Source organism: Paralichthys olivaceus, chromosome 7, assembly GCF_024713975.1.
Source record: "Paralichthys olivaceus isolate ysfri-2021 chromosome 7, ASM2471397v2, whole genome shotgun sequence".
Lineage (NCBI taxonomy): Eukaryota > Metazoa > Chordata > Actinopteri > Pleuronectiformes > Paralichthyidae > Paralichthys > Paralichthys olivaceus.
This window is the reverse complement of record NC_091099.1, coordinates 15,421,858-15,438,797: the sequence shown is the minus strand read 5'-3', so window position 1 is coordinate 15,438,797 and position 16,940 is coordinate 15,421,858. Positions and strand designations below refer to the sequence as shown.

The following is a 16,940-nucleotide window of genomic DNA, read 5'->3' as shown; positions in this document are numbered from 1 at the left end:
TATCCTGTTTACGTTCTGCCACACTAAATGCCTTCCACCAGTCGATGTTAGTGGATGTAAGGGACATGTCTTCAGTTGTGTACCTTAGACACAAGACACCCTCTCCTAAGGCAGGCCCTCCACAGATTGATCAGACTTGGGTGCATGGCCCTTCCATTTTTGGGCCCAGTTGGGATCTTTCCTCCTGATCCAGAGCCATTGGCTGCAGTGTTCTGCAGTCAGAGATGTTTCTTTTATGATCTGGTGCAGGGCTTGTCCGTGGTTCCCCAGATCTTTGAGCAAACTGGGATGTTGCAATGAAACCCCTGCAGCCAACCACCACAGGGCAAACTATTGCTTTCCAACCACGGTGCTTATAGTTTTAATAAGCTAGTCTCTGGTTTGTTTTCGTGACACTGGTTAATAAAGGATGTTTTCTTGCCACTTTCAATGAGAAATAATTTATAAATGATATACACGCTGTAATCAAGTCATTTATGACAACAACCTTTAGATTTCCCACGTTGTGGATAATTATCCTCCAGCATGACACATTGCTAGCACTCAAATGCTTTAAGGACACACTGCTTGCTATAAAGTCATTAAAATTTGTCAGATGGTAAATAGCAATCAGCAAAAACTGGTCATTCACTTATAATGTAAGCAAATGGTTATGGTTAAGGGTTCTACAACAACCCATCAAGTCTGCAGTTGTAATATAAAGCATAATATTTAATATGAAGCTGTGGATAATTTAGATATCCTGCAGCCCTTGAGCAGAACCTCAGTAGTCAAACAGTTGGCTGAAGAGTTCTCTTTAATTAATTACATAGCCACCTAAATACAAAGGTATCATGGAGGTAGATTTTTCAATGTCCTTATGGACATAAAGCATTGCCCCACAGATTATAAATACTTTATGAATGGTGCCTTGACAGATGAAAACCCTAAGTGAAGAATATTTTCTTAGCGAAACAAATAATAATAAGTGTGGCATGGGATAAAATGATTGATCCGAGCCAGTGTATGTATTAATATAAAAAAGAGATAACTTTAAAAAACACAGAGGGTTTGGGTTCCTTCTGTCCTGATCTGCTCTCTCACTGCGTTCCCTTATGTTAGTAATTTCCTTAGTTATACATTCAATTTGTTTGGTGAAATGCCCAGAGTGAGAACTTCCAGGAACTCCTATACAACCATTTTAACCTTTTAACTCGTGCCTTTCCACAATGGTTTCCTGTAATCCTGCAAGAAACTTTTTCTTGCAAGAGCCCTCTCAAGGCTGCAAACTATGTGACTCTACTGTACCTTTCAGTGATCTAGGTTTTGAAGATCAGTGTTTTGATTTGTTCAGTCCGACTTGTTACTTAAGTTTTTAGTGTCATTCATTCACACATCTGTACGCCTGTTCCTCCATGACAGGGAGTCTTCTAACAGAAACCTTTCCCTGCTCCTCCCAACCACCTCCTCTAGTCTTTACTTCCATGCCAGTCAGATTTAGTAGCAGCAGCCCCCTCTGTCGCCCTTCATGTGGTTTACACGGTCCTGCACTGGTGTAATTATGCTGTCCTCCTCTGTGGGGTGTGGCCATGTACAGAAATACAGGCGCTTATTTTCGCAACCACTTTTTCTTCAGTCTCATATCGCCTCTTCTCCCTGACATGTGGCTCTTCCTGGGTGTGCACTCCTTTCCAAGGTTCCTCTGGCTAATGGTAAAAGTCATGTTTAATAACAGGGCAGGGTGGGCCAACCCGTTTGACATGTTTCTTTACTGTCAATGAGAAAGGATGAGTAACAGAAATAGGTCTGCAATGGGTTTCAGATGGTAGTTATTCTTTAAATAAATGTAATCACAAGCTCACACATGAATAAAGTATCGGCCTAATGTATAGAGATTGCTCCTACAGCAAGTGTCAGTATCACGGAGGGGTGTAGATGGAAATCAGATAAAGTACAAGTAGCTTGCATTAAGAAGATCACAGCTCAGTGAATTTTTAATTGATGACCTGTTTTCAGATAAGTTTTGGTGCTTAGCATTTTGAGTATAGCAGCAGACAGTATTTAAATCTCAAACCCATAAAGAATAAAGAGTTGTTGTGTTATTCAAGAGAAAAAGTAGAACTTTTCAACAAAAAAGTGTTGAGGATCAGCCACACAGTCTCCATTTTGTTCAGATAAGGCAAGACTGATTTGTTTCTCTAAGCAGATCTCTGACTGACTGTCTCCACAGATATTTGCAAGTGATCAGATTGGATTTGTGTGTCCAGACAACCAATCTACATGGGTTGCTGTAGTAACGTTTAGGCATCAGTAACATAGCAACTCTTTATTTTACTTTGTTGTATTTTGAGTGACACTCAAAAGACCCTCGCAATCTATCTATCTATCTATCTATCTATCTATCTATCTATCTATCTATCTATCTATCTATCTATCTATCTATCTATCTATCTATCTATCTATCCATACATCCATCCATCACCCATCTAAACAAGGACTATAAACCCATGCTTTGACTGATTATAAAAAATCTTAAAAATGTATGAACACATTTTTTACGAGCAGTAAGGGGAATAAAAATAATGATGACATACCTAATAATAACAATAATAACAATAACAACAACAACAACATCAACAATACAAACAATAAGAAGAAATGAAATAAAACAACAGAAGATATATATTCTTCTATAAAACAGATGTCACACGTAACTGATGTGACTGGTGTGTGTGTATGTGTGTGTGTGTGTGTGTGTGTGTGTGTGTGTGTGTGTGTGTGTGAGTGTGTGTGTGTGTGTGTGTGTGTGTGGGATGATACAGTGGATGAGGATGATTCAGTCCCACAGCGCAGTGACTGAAATCAGCGTATTTGCTGCCACCTAGGGACGGACGGCAGTCACTGCTCTCCAGTGAGGAGGAGGAGGAGGAGGAGGAGGAGGAGGAGGAGGAGGAGGAGGAGGAGGAGGAGGAGGAGGAGGAGGAGGAGGAGGAGGAGGAGGAGGAGCAGGAGACAGCATGTTGGAGAACATGTCATTCTTCTGCACCTGACACACCATCTCCATGTTGTCTCTGTCTGCACACAGCTGCTGAAACACAACCTGCACACACGGTGTGTTCCCCGCATCGCTGAGAGACACTGAGCGGAGACGATAGGTGGAGGCTGCAGGTGGAGCCTCACACACACACACACACACACACACACACACACACACACACACACACTGACTGTGACACCCGCAACAGGTGGAGTCGCTTTCACATTCCTCAGCTTGTGAAACGACAACACGCTCGTTTCTAAAGGAAGTGCGGAAGTCCACCAGAGCCATCATGTCATTTTACGGTGTATGACATGACTGAGTGAATGGTTGACCGAAGCTTCTCTCTTTCTTTTTCTTTTCCTCTTTATCCGAGAAGTCGCCTCTATCTGCATTTCTCGTCATGCCCACCCACAGGAGGCAGGTAGGTGATCACACTCACACACAACATACAGCAGGAGTAGGTCACATACGTGGAGCTGCTCTGAGACCAGCTACCTGTGGAGCTGTTGTGTTAAGTTGCTTGTCATGTTTTCACGTGAGCTGCCAGTTGAATGTAGAGAGATCAGAACCCCCCCCCCCCCCCCCCCCCCCCCCCTCATAAAGCAGGACTGCATGTTTCCATCTGTATTGGATGTGATGTCCAGGATGTGTGAGTGTCCTTTACTGTGTGGATTTCTACATGTCAGCCACACCTTCAGTGTTTGGGGCCTACATGTAACAATGTGCAGACTCTTCTGCAAGTGAGAATAACAGGGCTCATTGTTTCAGTCAGGTTAGATCGAAGCCTCCTCGCTGTCAGTGAGTCAGGATCACCACAGGTTTCTCTCTGCTGTCAGAACCCTGGCATTCATCGACACACCCCCATGTCATAGTTGTTCAGGATTCTTTTAGAGATAATGACCTTTAGGCACATATTCACGAGCGGGTGATAAATGAATGTAACCTTATCATATTAGATCATATTAGATATGTCACTCAAGCTGTTTATGTCAATTTTGAACATTTAGTCATATGTGTTTTCTAGCATTGTGTGATTTCTTCCTTGTTTATTTCCGAATATTATTATGATTTTATTCTACAGCCCAGTATTGAACTACTGGAACTAATGGGAGTGGTGAAAGAGAATGGCAGCGAACAGACTTCACTCCCTCCGGTGGTAAGAGGATTTCATGTGTCCACTGTGAGACTACGTTTTACCCACTCTGATTTATAGAGGTCCATAAAATCATATCATTTGTGTCTCTAAGCACACTCTACGCATGTCCTACGACTACGTCCTGGTTGCCAAGACAATTGAAAACCAGGAGAGAGCGGCTTTCAAGAAGCAAACTGAATACATTGAAGAATTGAAAAAAAAGAAGATGAGAGTCACAGTGAGTCTTTGTTAACGAGAAAAAAAAGAGTCTTTTTCCTCTTGACTTGATTTGTTCATTCATCTTGTTTGGGTTTTCCGTCAGAAAATCATAGACGACGATCTCGTCTTCTACGGGATTCAAGCGCCAATGGAGGTTTTTGAGAAGTACAGGTACCTGCTCAAAGTGTCGGATGCTTGTAACTGGAGCTCGGATCAGAGCTTTGTGCCTCTGAGCACCAGGTAAAATATGTTGCTGTTGCTATTTCTGGCATTCCAAATAATCACATAGACTATTTAAAGCATCCATTATTGTTTTATGTTTCATTTGATCTTATCATCACAAAGGACAATACTTCCCTGTTTTATAACTATGTGGAGCGAGTATCATAAGCGTAAGAATTGTATAGTCTCTATGAACTCTCAGCTAACCTGTTCTTTACCATAGCTCAAAAAAAAAGACAGACTTTTTGTTTTTTATTGTCTCTTGCTTTAAGTTAAACTTTTAATTTTCTGATGCTTGTGTCCTATTATCAGGATAAGGATCGTCCACTTCATTTTGAATCACACCCCTATCCATTCAGGAGGTGAGAAAGACTTATCCGATTTATTTGTAAGATGCTTTGCTTTGATTCGGGCTTCTTACATTTCATATCATTCTTCTTATCTATTGATCTTCCAGAGGCCCTGCATGATCTCATGAAGATGAAGGTTTTTGAGGCGAAGTTCTGCTTACATGAGGTAAAACTTATTGAACTTTTTATTATTTTGACCTTTTACAGGTGTGATACTGTCACTATATCTCTTACATCAAGGTAATTAACATAGTCACTCAGTGAGACTTCATCATAATTACTTCAACATGAATAATTCAATTAAACCAGTGTCTGCCATTATTTTCTCCTCAGGGATCCACATATTGTTTTGTTAAAGAAACTCTATGTAACTTGTCTATGTGTAGATAAATCTATAAATGCATACATAGATCTGTGAATGTTTAAAATATATATAGATGCTTACATTGATCTGTGAATGTGTAGATAAATCTATAAAGCCTACATAATGATTAGTGGCTAAAAATGTTTTGCTCTAAAAAGCTGGAAATAAAGTTTTATTATCAGTTGAAACTCACATTTTTAGTTTTACAGGTAATTTTTCCTGCATTTCAGCCATGTCAGATCTGCAAATGCTTGTGTTAACTTTTTCATATCCACAAAGTCATTACTCTTGAATTTGCTGGGCCTTATTCTGGGAATTTAAGTCAGTTAATCAGTTGGACGATTCTAACAGGAGATCATCCCCTCACCAAAGTTACATAAAGCAAGAACAGACATTCGGGGTGAGAAGTGGGAATGAAAGCGGCACCATTTCTCTCTATTCCAAGTCAGTGAACCATCAAATTAACATTGAAGCTGCTATTGTTTCACATGTTGCTGAAGTGTTTTGCTGCTCTGAGAAGCTTCTTAAATCCTGAAGTCAAACTTGGCAGGGTCCTTCCAAAACAATAGAGGGCTGCCAAAAAGTATTTATTGATGGAGATCTTATGCGAGACATATTAACACAGTGAGTCATCTGCTGCTGGGAATAAGTGGGCATATGTGTGTGTGTGTGAATATACTGTATATTGCTACATGTGCACTCATGTAAACATTGTGTTTACTGTATGTTGTGTTTACCAGTTTGTACACAGCTCCTCATGTTGGTGTTTTCCTTTCATTTCTCTGCTCCTGCTTCCAGAAAAAGAAACAGAAAGAGCTGAAGGAGAGCTGGGCACGATGGACAGCCTGTCTCCAAGGGCAACCCATAACTGCTGTCAGGTTTGGACTGCAACACAACAGCCTATTCATTATCCTGCTTTGTATACAGTTGCAGATATTGCAGCTTTATTGTTTACCATGTCATCTTACTGAGAAGCAGGTTCAAGGATTAGAAAGTCAACAATGAACATGTCACAGCCTCCCCCTCCACACAGACACACTCACACACACTCACGATGCAGCCTGTGTGTGGACTCATAATTCAAACATATGTACAGATTCAGTGGAATACTGAGTAAACAGCAGGACACAATGCCAATATTCTTTTTTTTTTGTAAACCAATGAAAATACGTAACCATTCATGTGAGTATCTTATCTGTCAGACAGAGATATGATTAGAGTTATTAACACAACATGGTGAGATTTACATAATCACTTCACCAATTAAGTTCTGTCAAAATCATTCAAGTAGCTGTTGTGTTATTGTTTTAAATACAAGACCAGAACATGCCTGTATTAAAAAAAGGATTACATTTATGTTGTAAAATTCTAAAGGAATACACTTTATGTCCGAACACATCATTTTTGGTTGTGTGTTTTGTGGCAAAAAAAATCATGTATGCCAGACATGTTAAGAATATGCATACAGTATGTACAGAAAACATGTATTGTAATCAGTAAATATAGTTAGACACAGTTTATCAGTATAGTATGATGGATTATTTGGTTAATTTAAGTTTTTGAGAATAAATTCATAATATTACAAGAATAAAGTTGTAATTTAAAGCTACGTGTCATGTTGGAGGAGGAATATTGTTAAAATGAGGGATGTGGAGCATCTTGTTAAGTTATACTTGAGTACAGGTTTTACAGATAACAAAACACTTTATATTTTGGCTCATCAGCACCACATTATCTGTGTCTCTGTGTGTGTGTACGTGCTCATGTCAGGAACTACTTTGGGGAGAAGGTGGCCCTGTACTACCTGTGGTTGGGCTGGTACACGTACCTGCTCATCCCTCCTGCCGCCATCGGGGTGATCGTCTTCCTCTATGGCCTCGCCTACTTCAACAGCTCCCCCCTCATGTAAGTTTCTCCACACCCCCATGGTATCTGTGTTCATAAAGAGTGCTTGGAGGCAGCTGTGGCCCAGGAGATGGAGCGGGTTGTCCACTAACCTGAAGGCCGGTGGTTTGATCTCCTCCAGTCTGCATGCTGAAGGGCGAGATATTGAACAGACATCTAATTGTATATTGTGATAGAAATGTGCAGCATATATTTGCGTTGTATGAATGTTTGTGTAGTAACACTGGTCACTAAGACTAGAAAAGTGCTATAAATATTTATTTACTGTTTGCACTGAAGTTTTCACTGTGTTGTAGAAAGGAGGTGTGCGAGGCTGACATAGTCATGTGTCCACTTTGTGACAAACGATGCAAAGTTTGGCATCTCTCCGACACCTGCACATATGCCAAGGTACATCAGTGCATTTCCTGTTAGACAGCTGAATGGTTCACGTGTCTGTCTGTGCTCACTGCTGCTCACGTTTCTCTACAGGTGAGCCAGCTGTTCGATAATAACGGCACTGTGCTTTTTGCGATGTTCATGGCTGTGTGGGGTGAGTTTTGTGTTTCTGTATGTCTATACTGTTAAAATTATAATGTATCGTCTGCATCCAGATCCTTGCTCAAGAGAATTTAATGGATTCATCTCAGCCTTCAAAATCCGCGTGATGGGCGCATTTAACAAAGATAACAGAAAATCAGGCTGCAGAACTCCTCTCCAATTCTGATTTTTGGCTGCACAGGACAACTTGCACAAACAAGTCTATTATCAGCCTTAAATGCATTTTATTCAACTGCCTGGATTTTTTCTGATCACTGAGGAAAGTGCTGCCAAGGAGATGCCACATCACTGAGAGCACCTACTTGTCCTGGCTACTCATATCTTAATCAGCCCTGGCCATCTGGCGTTGGGTGGGGGTGCTTGAGCAGTCGTCTATAAGAACAAATAATAATAATAATAATATTAATAACTTGATTTGTATGGCAATAATCTAAAAAAGGTTACAAAGTGGCTCACAAAAAAATTTGTGGGAAAAAGATAAATGAATTAAAATAAAAGGTTTTAGGGCCAAATCAATACATTATAAGGTCAAGACCTTAAAATGTATAGGATAACCCAATAGTTCCCACAATGAGCAGCACTTTGACTGTGAAGAAACCACCAGCAAAACCAGACTCAGTGTGGGCTGCCATCTGCCTCGACCGGTTGGCTTGAGCAAAAAAATGGGTGGTGGGAGGTGGGTGGTAAAGAGGAGAGAGAGAGGTGATAGGAGTTTGCCTGCTAGCTATCCGGGACAGAAGATTATTATTTCTGTTTTGTTTGAATTTAACTGAAGGAAGGTGAGAGACATCCATTCCTTAATGGCACTCTATGAGGACACGCAGGTGTCTGACATTGTCTGGCTTAGAAGACAGGTAGATTTGGGTGTCATCGGCATAGGAATGATAGGATATCCCATTAAAGTGGCTGATGACGTTTCCTTATGGGAGCATGTGCGGCAAAAATAGGATGGGACCAAGAATAGAACCTTGTGGCTGCCCCGCACATCAGATGTTATTTCCAGTGGAAACAGAAATGTCTCTTTCTGAAAGATAATAAAGATAAGACATATGCTGACGCACTGTGTTAGTCTATTGATGAGAGTGTTAAGATCAATGGTGTCACATTACTCCCCTGAGCGTTTATTGGAGTTTTAAATGTTAACGGCCTGTTTTGAAACTTCTTCTCATGATAATTCATGAAAAAAAAGGATTTAGGTAATGATGATTTACTTTAGCAGAGTTGATTTGCATTGGAGTACTGCCCCTGGCATATCCAAAGAAAAGTGATGAAGAAAGAGATTCAATGAGGGATTTGTGTGAAAAAAAAGAATTCACCAGGGACAGAAATGTGGAACACTTATATGACAGGAAGGAATCAGGCCAACTGAATGGAAGCCCCCTGCAATAAATGTTAAAAAACAATAGGTATTATCTGATAATTTATCTGAACAAAAGATCAAAAATCTCACATGATGCAATTCTCCATCAAAGAATCAGTTTACAGTCTGACCACAGAAGTAGCGTCAGTTCCTGCACTTTTGCTGTTAGTCAATTTTCTATTTTTAACAAGAATCCTCATGTAACATGTAACCTACACTATAAGGAAACTGAATCTCATTTGACTGTAAATTTGTGTCTACTTTGTTAAAGCACTCTACAATTTTTGACTAACCCTGTATTTTTCTTACAGACGTATGTAATATTTTCATACATTAATTGACAGATTAATTCAAAAAACCTCCCAAATATCCCGTAATACAGCTGTGTTTCTGTAATTTAACTTACCAGTGGTGGAGGAAGTAAATGTACAAATAAAAGACAAAAGTGTACCAAAGTAAAAGTACCACGTTTACTTTCTGCTTGACTAAATGTAAGTTTATATTTACTTTTAAATATACTTAAAGTATGAACAGTAAAAGTACTAGTGTTTCTCATCACTCTCCTCACTGATATAAATGGGGTGAAAATCAAATCAATATCACCAACTAAATGACCATAAAGTTGAAATTACTAACTTTCTATAAAACCTGAACATTATAGACTTTATGTAGGTTATCGAGTAGCTGCTGTGTTAGACTGCATTCGTTTTATCTTAGTTTAGCCTATAATCTGGTAACTCAGTGTAAATCCCTGTTTTTCACAGCAACACTGTTTTTGGAATTTTGGAAGAGGCATCGAGCTTCCTATGTGTGTGAATGGAAAGTGTCTGACTGGTGTGAGGAGGAGGTATGATAACTTTTATACATTGCAGCATATTTCAGTCAAACCTGGTCAGTACTCAATGTGGAATTCAAGGCTGTGTGTGTGTTTCTTCTCTTTTGAAATAAATTATAGGAGGAACTAATCCTAGAAATTGTGAACAACGCAAGCTGTGAACCCAAGAAGTACAAGCACTCCTACCTGCGCACCACGTTGGTTATGATCTGTGTCACAGTCATGGTGGGTGACTTGCTGTTTTGACGCTATATACATATTTTATGCTGGTAGAAAACCCTTGTTTTTACTAAGTTTACAATAACATTTGAACTGCGATAAAGATAAGAATCAGGTTACAGTATGGTTCAAGTTTCAGGTAAAACTAGATTGGCTATTATACCTCTGCCAAGGCCCAACCAGGTTTCACACACCCATAGGTGTCTGTCCTCTGAATATACCACATTTCTGTCATCAAGATCCTTGGAAGCCAACACAAGTACAGCGTGACCAATGCCTGTTACTGTGTCCACAGATACTGGTGATCATCGGCCTGACACACGCCTTGGTGGTTTTCAGGGTGATTGCAGCTGTACTATTGGCTGAGGGATCATGGGAGTTCCTGAGCACCCATTCCAACAGTGCAGCGATGATGCTGGGCGCCGTCCTCCATTACCTCATCATCACTGTCATGACACGGGTACACAGGTCTCTTAATGTGCGTCTGTGCCGTCGCTGTAACACTTGCCCTGCTCTGACCTCGACTTTGTCTTTGCAGATAAACAGGATTGTGGCCATGAAGCTGTGTGACATAGGTTTGTTCACGTTCAGTTTCATATTTGAAATGAAGGCTGTTGAGCTGTGCTTTGTTCAGGAATGATTAAACATTAGCTCTAAAATATCCTGTGACGTAGGCCTACAGCTTTTGATATAGAAGGATGTTAAACGTTAAATGAGCAATAGTTTAATCACCAGTAGCAGTTGTCAGTGCGTGGGGAGTGAAGAAAACAAATGAGTGCTGCAGCAGTACGGCAGGTAATCAGACAGAAAGCAGATCAGAGACAGATAACACAGCCTAGCAACAGGTTTACACAGGGAAATAGCTTCTAATACACAGTAGCAGCTTGACAACACAAATGATGAGGAGAGAGACTGAAAGCTGTCGTCTGTTCAGTCCCTCAACTCAAAATCATCGACATACACACTCAAGAAAGAGCTGCTGGTAACAATTTGACTTACACAGTGTCTTTATTGTGCATTATGAGGGCGTTGCTCAGGGCGTGGGTGGACATTGGAACTGGGCCACCATATCGGAGTAGTTGTAAAGATGCATAAAAGCTCAGGTGATATTCAGAGCAGGGAAACACACAGCTACAGGTCAGATGAGACATGTCAGGACAAAAGTCATTCAAGAAGATACGTACATATGAAGAAAGAGTCTGAGGCAGAAGACGATACAAACACAGGGCTCTGTATTATTTTGTCATGTGGAGTATATCTCAGCTCCTCTGTATCCTGTGTGGTTGTGGTCCATGGTGTATTTTTGCCTTGGACCCACTGAAAGCAGATCGTTTGACTTGCCATGGCAGGAGAAGCATATTGAGTCTAAATGCCTCATATCAGAGCCCTGGAACTGGTGCATGTGATTATAATGATACTGTCACTGAAGGTATCAGATACACATGTGCTGTACCTTCTATTACAAGGCAGATGCATGTGTGAAAAAGCTCTATTTGGTGGAGTGAAGCGCGTCAAGCTCAACTGGATTTTATAAATATGACTGTAGAAATTAAATTCATTTAAAAAAACAACCTCAGATTTTACTTCATAGATTATTAGATTTAAAAATGCAAACATCTTATCATATTACAATAATGTATGTACTAAATATGCAATTCTGGATACATATTTAGGTTAAATCAGATGTTAACTGAGGAACTAGAGGAGGTTTAGGTGAGACTGAAACTGTAATAGGGCTTCTGTTTACTTTGGGACATTGTGCCCTCCACTGGCCAAATAGTGAAATGCAGGCATGCTAACACACTGACCTGAGGTCTGTCTTTACCAGAGGAAACCAGATCATTCACTGCCACAGAGAAGAGTTTCACTCTCAAGATGTTCACCTTCCAGTTCTTCACCTACTTCTCCTCGCTCTTCTACGTGGCCTTTTTCCTCGGCAGGTGAGAACTTGAATATTTCAATATTAGAGTTCAGCCACAATGTCAAAACCACTGACCACTGACCTATGGGATACTATATATTAGGCATCAAGTGAACAATCACTTCTAGCAGTTGATGTGTTAAGCAAAATGTGTAATCATGAGGAACTGTGTGACTAACTGGAACTACTTAATAAAACAACAAGACAAAAGTGGTCAAAGGTGTGATCTCATCCCTCAGGTGTGGGCTGATGGCTGTGATGCAAAGCTGCCAGAACACACACGCACATCACAGTTTAACAAGTATGGGACTGCACAGCCACAGACAGTGTGAGTCCCCAGGTCTTTATGACCTGGTGCTATAAACTTGTGTCGATCCACACTTTCGCTTTCCAATAATCATTTTGCGCACCTAACTACATTACAGCACATCCTCTGTTGTAAGCTATAACATTCTAAATGTATTTTAACAAACTAAAACAATAGAAACATAGCATTATCCTCTATTCAAACACTAACATAGAAACGAATCAGACTAAACTGAAGTGGACATGGCTCCTACACTGCAAACATTGTTTTAGGAACATGACTAAGAGTCTAAACTCCTCAAGATTTCAATTCAATTGAACATCTGTAAGAGAAACAGGTCCTGTCCATGGAGTCCCCACCTGCAACTTACAGGATTTAAAGGATCTGACGATCAAATCTTGGCATCTGTAGGTTTTAATGTCGTGGCTCATACTGTGTCACTGTGTTACCAGAGCAGCATGATAATCCCTTGTTTTTGTGACTTTCCCACCAGGATAAATGGTCATCCTGGTGGTTATGTACGAATCGCAGGGAAATGGAGGCTTGAGGAAGTGAGTGAACGTCTCTATCACACTTAAAACTGCATTTCATGAGTAAATATTTAATTTTCCCATGAACTTTTAGACGCAGTGATATTGTATCTGATTCAATTCCTAACATTTCCTTCTCTTTTGTGCAGTGTCACCCGAGTGGATGTCTCACAGACTTGTTCATCCAAATGGCCATTATAATGGTTCTCAAGCAAACCATTAGCAACGTGATGGAGTTCACTGGCCCGTGAGTATAAAGCATATTTTTGCTAAATAATGTACATGTCCAACGTGACAATTATTTTCTTAAGGTTACATTCCACGCTGTTACAGTTGTTTGTTTTGTGTATCAGCTGGTTCTGCAGGTGGTTCAAAAGGAGAAAAACCCGGAAGCTGCAGAGGAAATGTGCTCACTGTTACCTGAAAAACGAATCAGAGGACAACTACGGTGCTGAGATGTGTGATTTTTGCAAGCTTCGAGACTGGGTCAGCAACTACCGACTCAATGATGTCAACTCCTTCAGTTTGTTCAATGAGTTCCTGGAAATAGGTCTGTACTCTGCAGAAAGCTTCAGAACAAAAACAGTTGATGTAATAAATAATACTGTTTGTCTTCGCTCTCTCCTCAGTGATCCAGTTCAGCTTTACCACCATATTTGTGGCAGCGTTTCCTCTCGCTCCTCTTCTAGCCCTGATTAATAATATCATTGAGATACGCTTGGACGCAATTAAGATGGTCACTCTGGAGCGGAGACTGGTCCCCAAGAAAACCAACGATATTGGTGAGGATCACTGATGAACGTTTGTAACTCTTAGTCAGCACTATGGCAGTAAAAGAACAGTTTAATCCTTTTTTGTGTGTAAATGGTCTGAATACCATATTTCAAGATATGACATCATCAGTCTTTCCTTAAGAAATCACATTTCATGATTTGAACCTGTTTGAATCCCTCATCCACAATTATCATGTGTGGTCATATATATTATATATTATCTGCTGACACAATGTGTGTATTTTCACCTTCATGTATATCAATGTATATATATGTGTGTTTCCTCATTTTTCCAGTTTTTCAATATGATATACATATGATATACAATAATTTGTCATCCAGCTATTTTATCTTTTTAACATTTTGAAACACAGCTTCATATTTACAAGTTCTTGAAATCCATCTTCCAATGTGTCTCTGGGGTCTTTCTTATTTTTACACATTACCAGAAATGTGAGTGCCTTATTAAAAAAAGGACTTAATATCGTTGTATTTCATCTACACTAATATAGAATAGAATAGAATGCCTTTAATGTCATCACACAATGAAGCATGGCGAAATTACAGCAGCTACCACTGAAAGGTGCATTTAGTGAAAAAAGAAATAAAATATAACAATAAAATAAGCATGTTTACAGGACGTTAAAATCTATACAAAATAGTGCAAAGAGATGTGCAAGAGGAGGTAGTTGTGGTTGATTGTAGTGCAAAGTAGGTAGTTACAAAGTTACAAAGTAGGTAGCTGATATAGCAACCAAGGTTATTAATTTACCTTGTTAGTACTTTAGATTTTCCTAGTTATTTACAACATTGCCTAATTAGATCACATCAGTCACGTCATAAAGTAAATCACCTTGATGTCTTGTTTGCATGTTTTTCCCTCAGGTGTGTGGATAGACGTGTTGGAGGCTATCGGGGTCTTAGCCGTCATTGCTAATGGGTTGGTCATCGGCGTGTCCTCGAACTTCGTCCCTCGACTGGTGTACCATTACTACTTTGGCCCATGTGCTAATAGCACAGCCACAGATATTGAGTGAGATGTGTATTCTTTTTAGAAGTTGTTTTCTCATATTGTGAGCAACACATTCTTTGAATACACTCTTCTTTTTTTCTTTTCAAGCTGCATGGCTGGCTACATCAACAACACTCTCTCCATTGCACGAATGGATGACCAGATCATACGCAATGAGTTTTCAGCCTATCAGATGACCACTCCTAACGGTTTAAATGTCTCGTCCTGCAGGTTTGTTCTGTTTTAAATGTATTTGTTAATTACAGCCTAAGAGCCTCCAACGGTAAAATGCTGACAGTTTGTTTGCAGTTAGCCAAAGTCAAAACATATAATTTATAACTAACAATAGATTTGAAAGCTGTGATTCTTCTCACCCCCACTGTTACCTGATCACAGACCTCTTTCTGGATGGCCATGAATGCATCTTGTCAATATTTTAAAAAATAAGATTAAAGATCAAAATGGGAAATAACATCAGCTTTCTTGTCTTTTTCTCTTCACAGCTATAAAGACTACAGGAGTAACCAGGACTACAGTTTAACCCCACAGTTCTGGCTAATATTAGCTGTGCGCTTTGCATTTGTCATCCTCTTTGAAGTAAGCCATCTTGCATTGAGATAATTGGAAATGAACTGATGATTTTTTTTTAAAATGTTTTCACAACACCCCCACAATAGACCAGCTTTGTCTTATTTCAAACTCAGATGATCAGAGTTGAGTTTCAAATATGTCAAAAGAGTGAGACAGACCATAACAATGTTACCTTTAATGAAAGACTGCATTCCTAACCGTTACGTCTCTGCTTGCAGCATGTTGTCGTCATATGCAAGTTCATTGCAGCCTGGTTTGTGCCGGGTGCTCCCATTCAGGTCAAGAACGACAGACTGTTTGATAAACTCAACAGACTGAAGGAGGAACTCAGGTCAGTGTCACATAGTATGTGGTTGGACTGCTGTGCCAGCTGTTTGCCGCTGGTTATCAAACTGACGTAACACAGTGTAACATGTGCCTCTTGTGATTTTGTTAAAATGGCCCTCAGTAGAGCACAATCCTCCACCAAGGCCTCACCACATTGCACACACATAAGTATTAGACCCCTAAATATGCCAGATTTTTTCATGAATTATTCTCCTCAATTCTGAATATTCAGTTTTCTTTTCTTGGGTCTTAGTTTCTTTGACAGAGATGATACAACTAACCAATCTTTGCGTTTGTTCCTTGCAGGTCATTTGAAGTGTGACAGCATCCTGTGGACAGGATTCCAGTTTTGCCTCGTGCATTTAAGTGTCCAGACTATCAGTGTTGAGTCAATTTCAAAGCCATTCATCATCTCTGTGAAGAGTTCAGACGGAGGCCTCTCTCTTTCTCTTATCGTTTGCATTCAGATGTTAAGCTATTGGGTTTCTCATCCATGAAGTGGACTTTGAATACAGAAAAATATTTCTTGAAAAGAACAAGTGTACAGAAGGAAACAGATTTTACTGACCTTATCTGAGATTATTCTTATTCTAGGAATGCACTGACAGCTTTCTGTTGGATCTCTATATATGTGAGTTGTATGTGAGTGTTTTTATTGAAAGCCTACAGATAATTTATACTGCTACTGCGAATACAGTACCGATCGTGTGTTAACATGTTGCCTTATATTGTAAGAAACGCTGTGATGATTGTTGCATTACTGCAGATCTGATGGAGTCTTTTGTAAATCAGACATGACAATGTTTAGCCTTATAATATTTTGTATTAACCAATAAAGGAAACTTTTGTCCTTATGAAATGTCATGCAGTTATGAAGTGTGTGATAGATGACATTTGAAAAAAACTATTCCTCCTGGTAGTGTGGAAATACACACACACACACTTATACACATATATACATATATATTTACATATAATAAAACACATATACACATTTATATATGCATACATACAGTATATACACATATAATATAAAAGATGTGTGTATATTAATGTGTATATGTATATATAAACTCACACATTCATATGCATATAATATGTCTGTGTTTGTATATGTACAAATGAATACAATATATAAACATAGAAACACTACACTGTACTGTAAAGCATAGTCTGTGTATATATACAATTTGTACAGGTAACTCTCTACCGTTTAAGAAGGGCTTGTAACATGTCTTTTTTAAAGGTAAATCATTTACTAACACTTCATACAAAAGTTATAATCCTTCATAATGCTACTATTTATCTACA

The 16,940-nt window shown here is 39.4% G+C and overlaps 1 protein-coding gene across 1 annotated transcript; it reads left to right on the top strand.

Annotated features, from left to right (window-relative positions):
* The first annotated feature begins 2,960 nt into the window (after window positions 1-2,960).
* On the top strand, window positions 2,961-16,488 carry LOC109624144 (anoctamin-9). Its single transcript, XM_020078644.2, has 25 exons — window positions 2,961-3,147; window positions 3,396-3,440; window positions 4,101-4,175; window positions 4,267-4,392; window positions 4,477-4,613; window positions 4,908-4,957; window positions 5,053-5,111; window positions 6,108-6,187; window positions 7,080-7,214; window positions 7,511-7,604; window positions 7,686-7,746; window positions 9,879-9,961; window positions 10,070-10,174; window positions 10,464-10,628; window positions 10,707-10,743; window positions 11,997-12,108; window positions 12,890-12,947; window positions 13,076-13,173; window positions 13,280-13,476; window positions 13,556-13,708; window positions 14,585-14,732; window positions 14,820-14,942; window positions 15,215-15,308; window positions 15,521-15,633; window positions 15,936-16,488. The coding sequence occupies exons 2-25, from the start codon at window positions 3,420-3,422 to the stop codon at window positions 15,949-15,951; spliced, it is 2,340 nt and encodes a 779-aa protein (XP_019934203.1). The 5' UTR covers window positions 2,961-3,147; window positions 3,396-3,419; the 3' UTR covers window positions 15,952-16,488.
* Window positions 16,489-16,940: the final 452 nt, after the last annotated feature.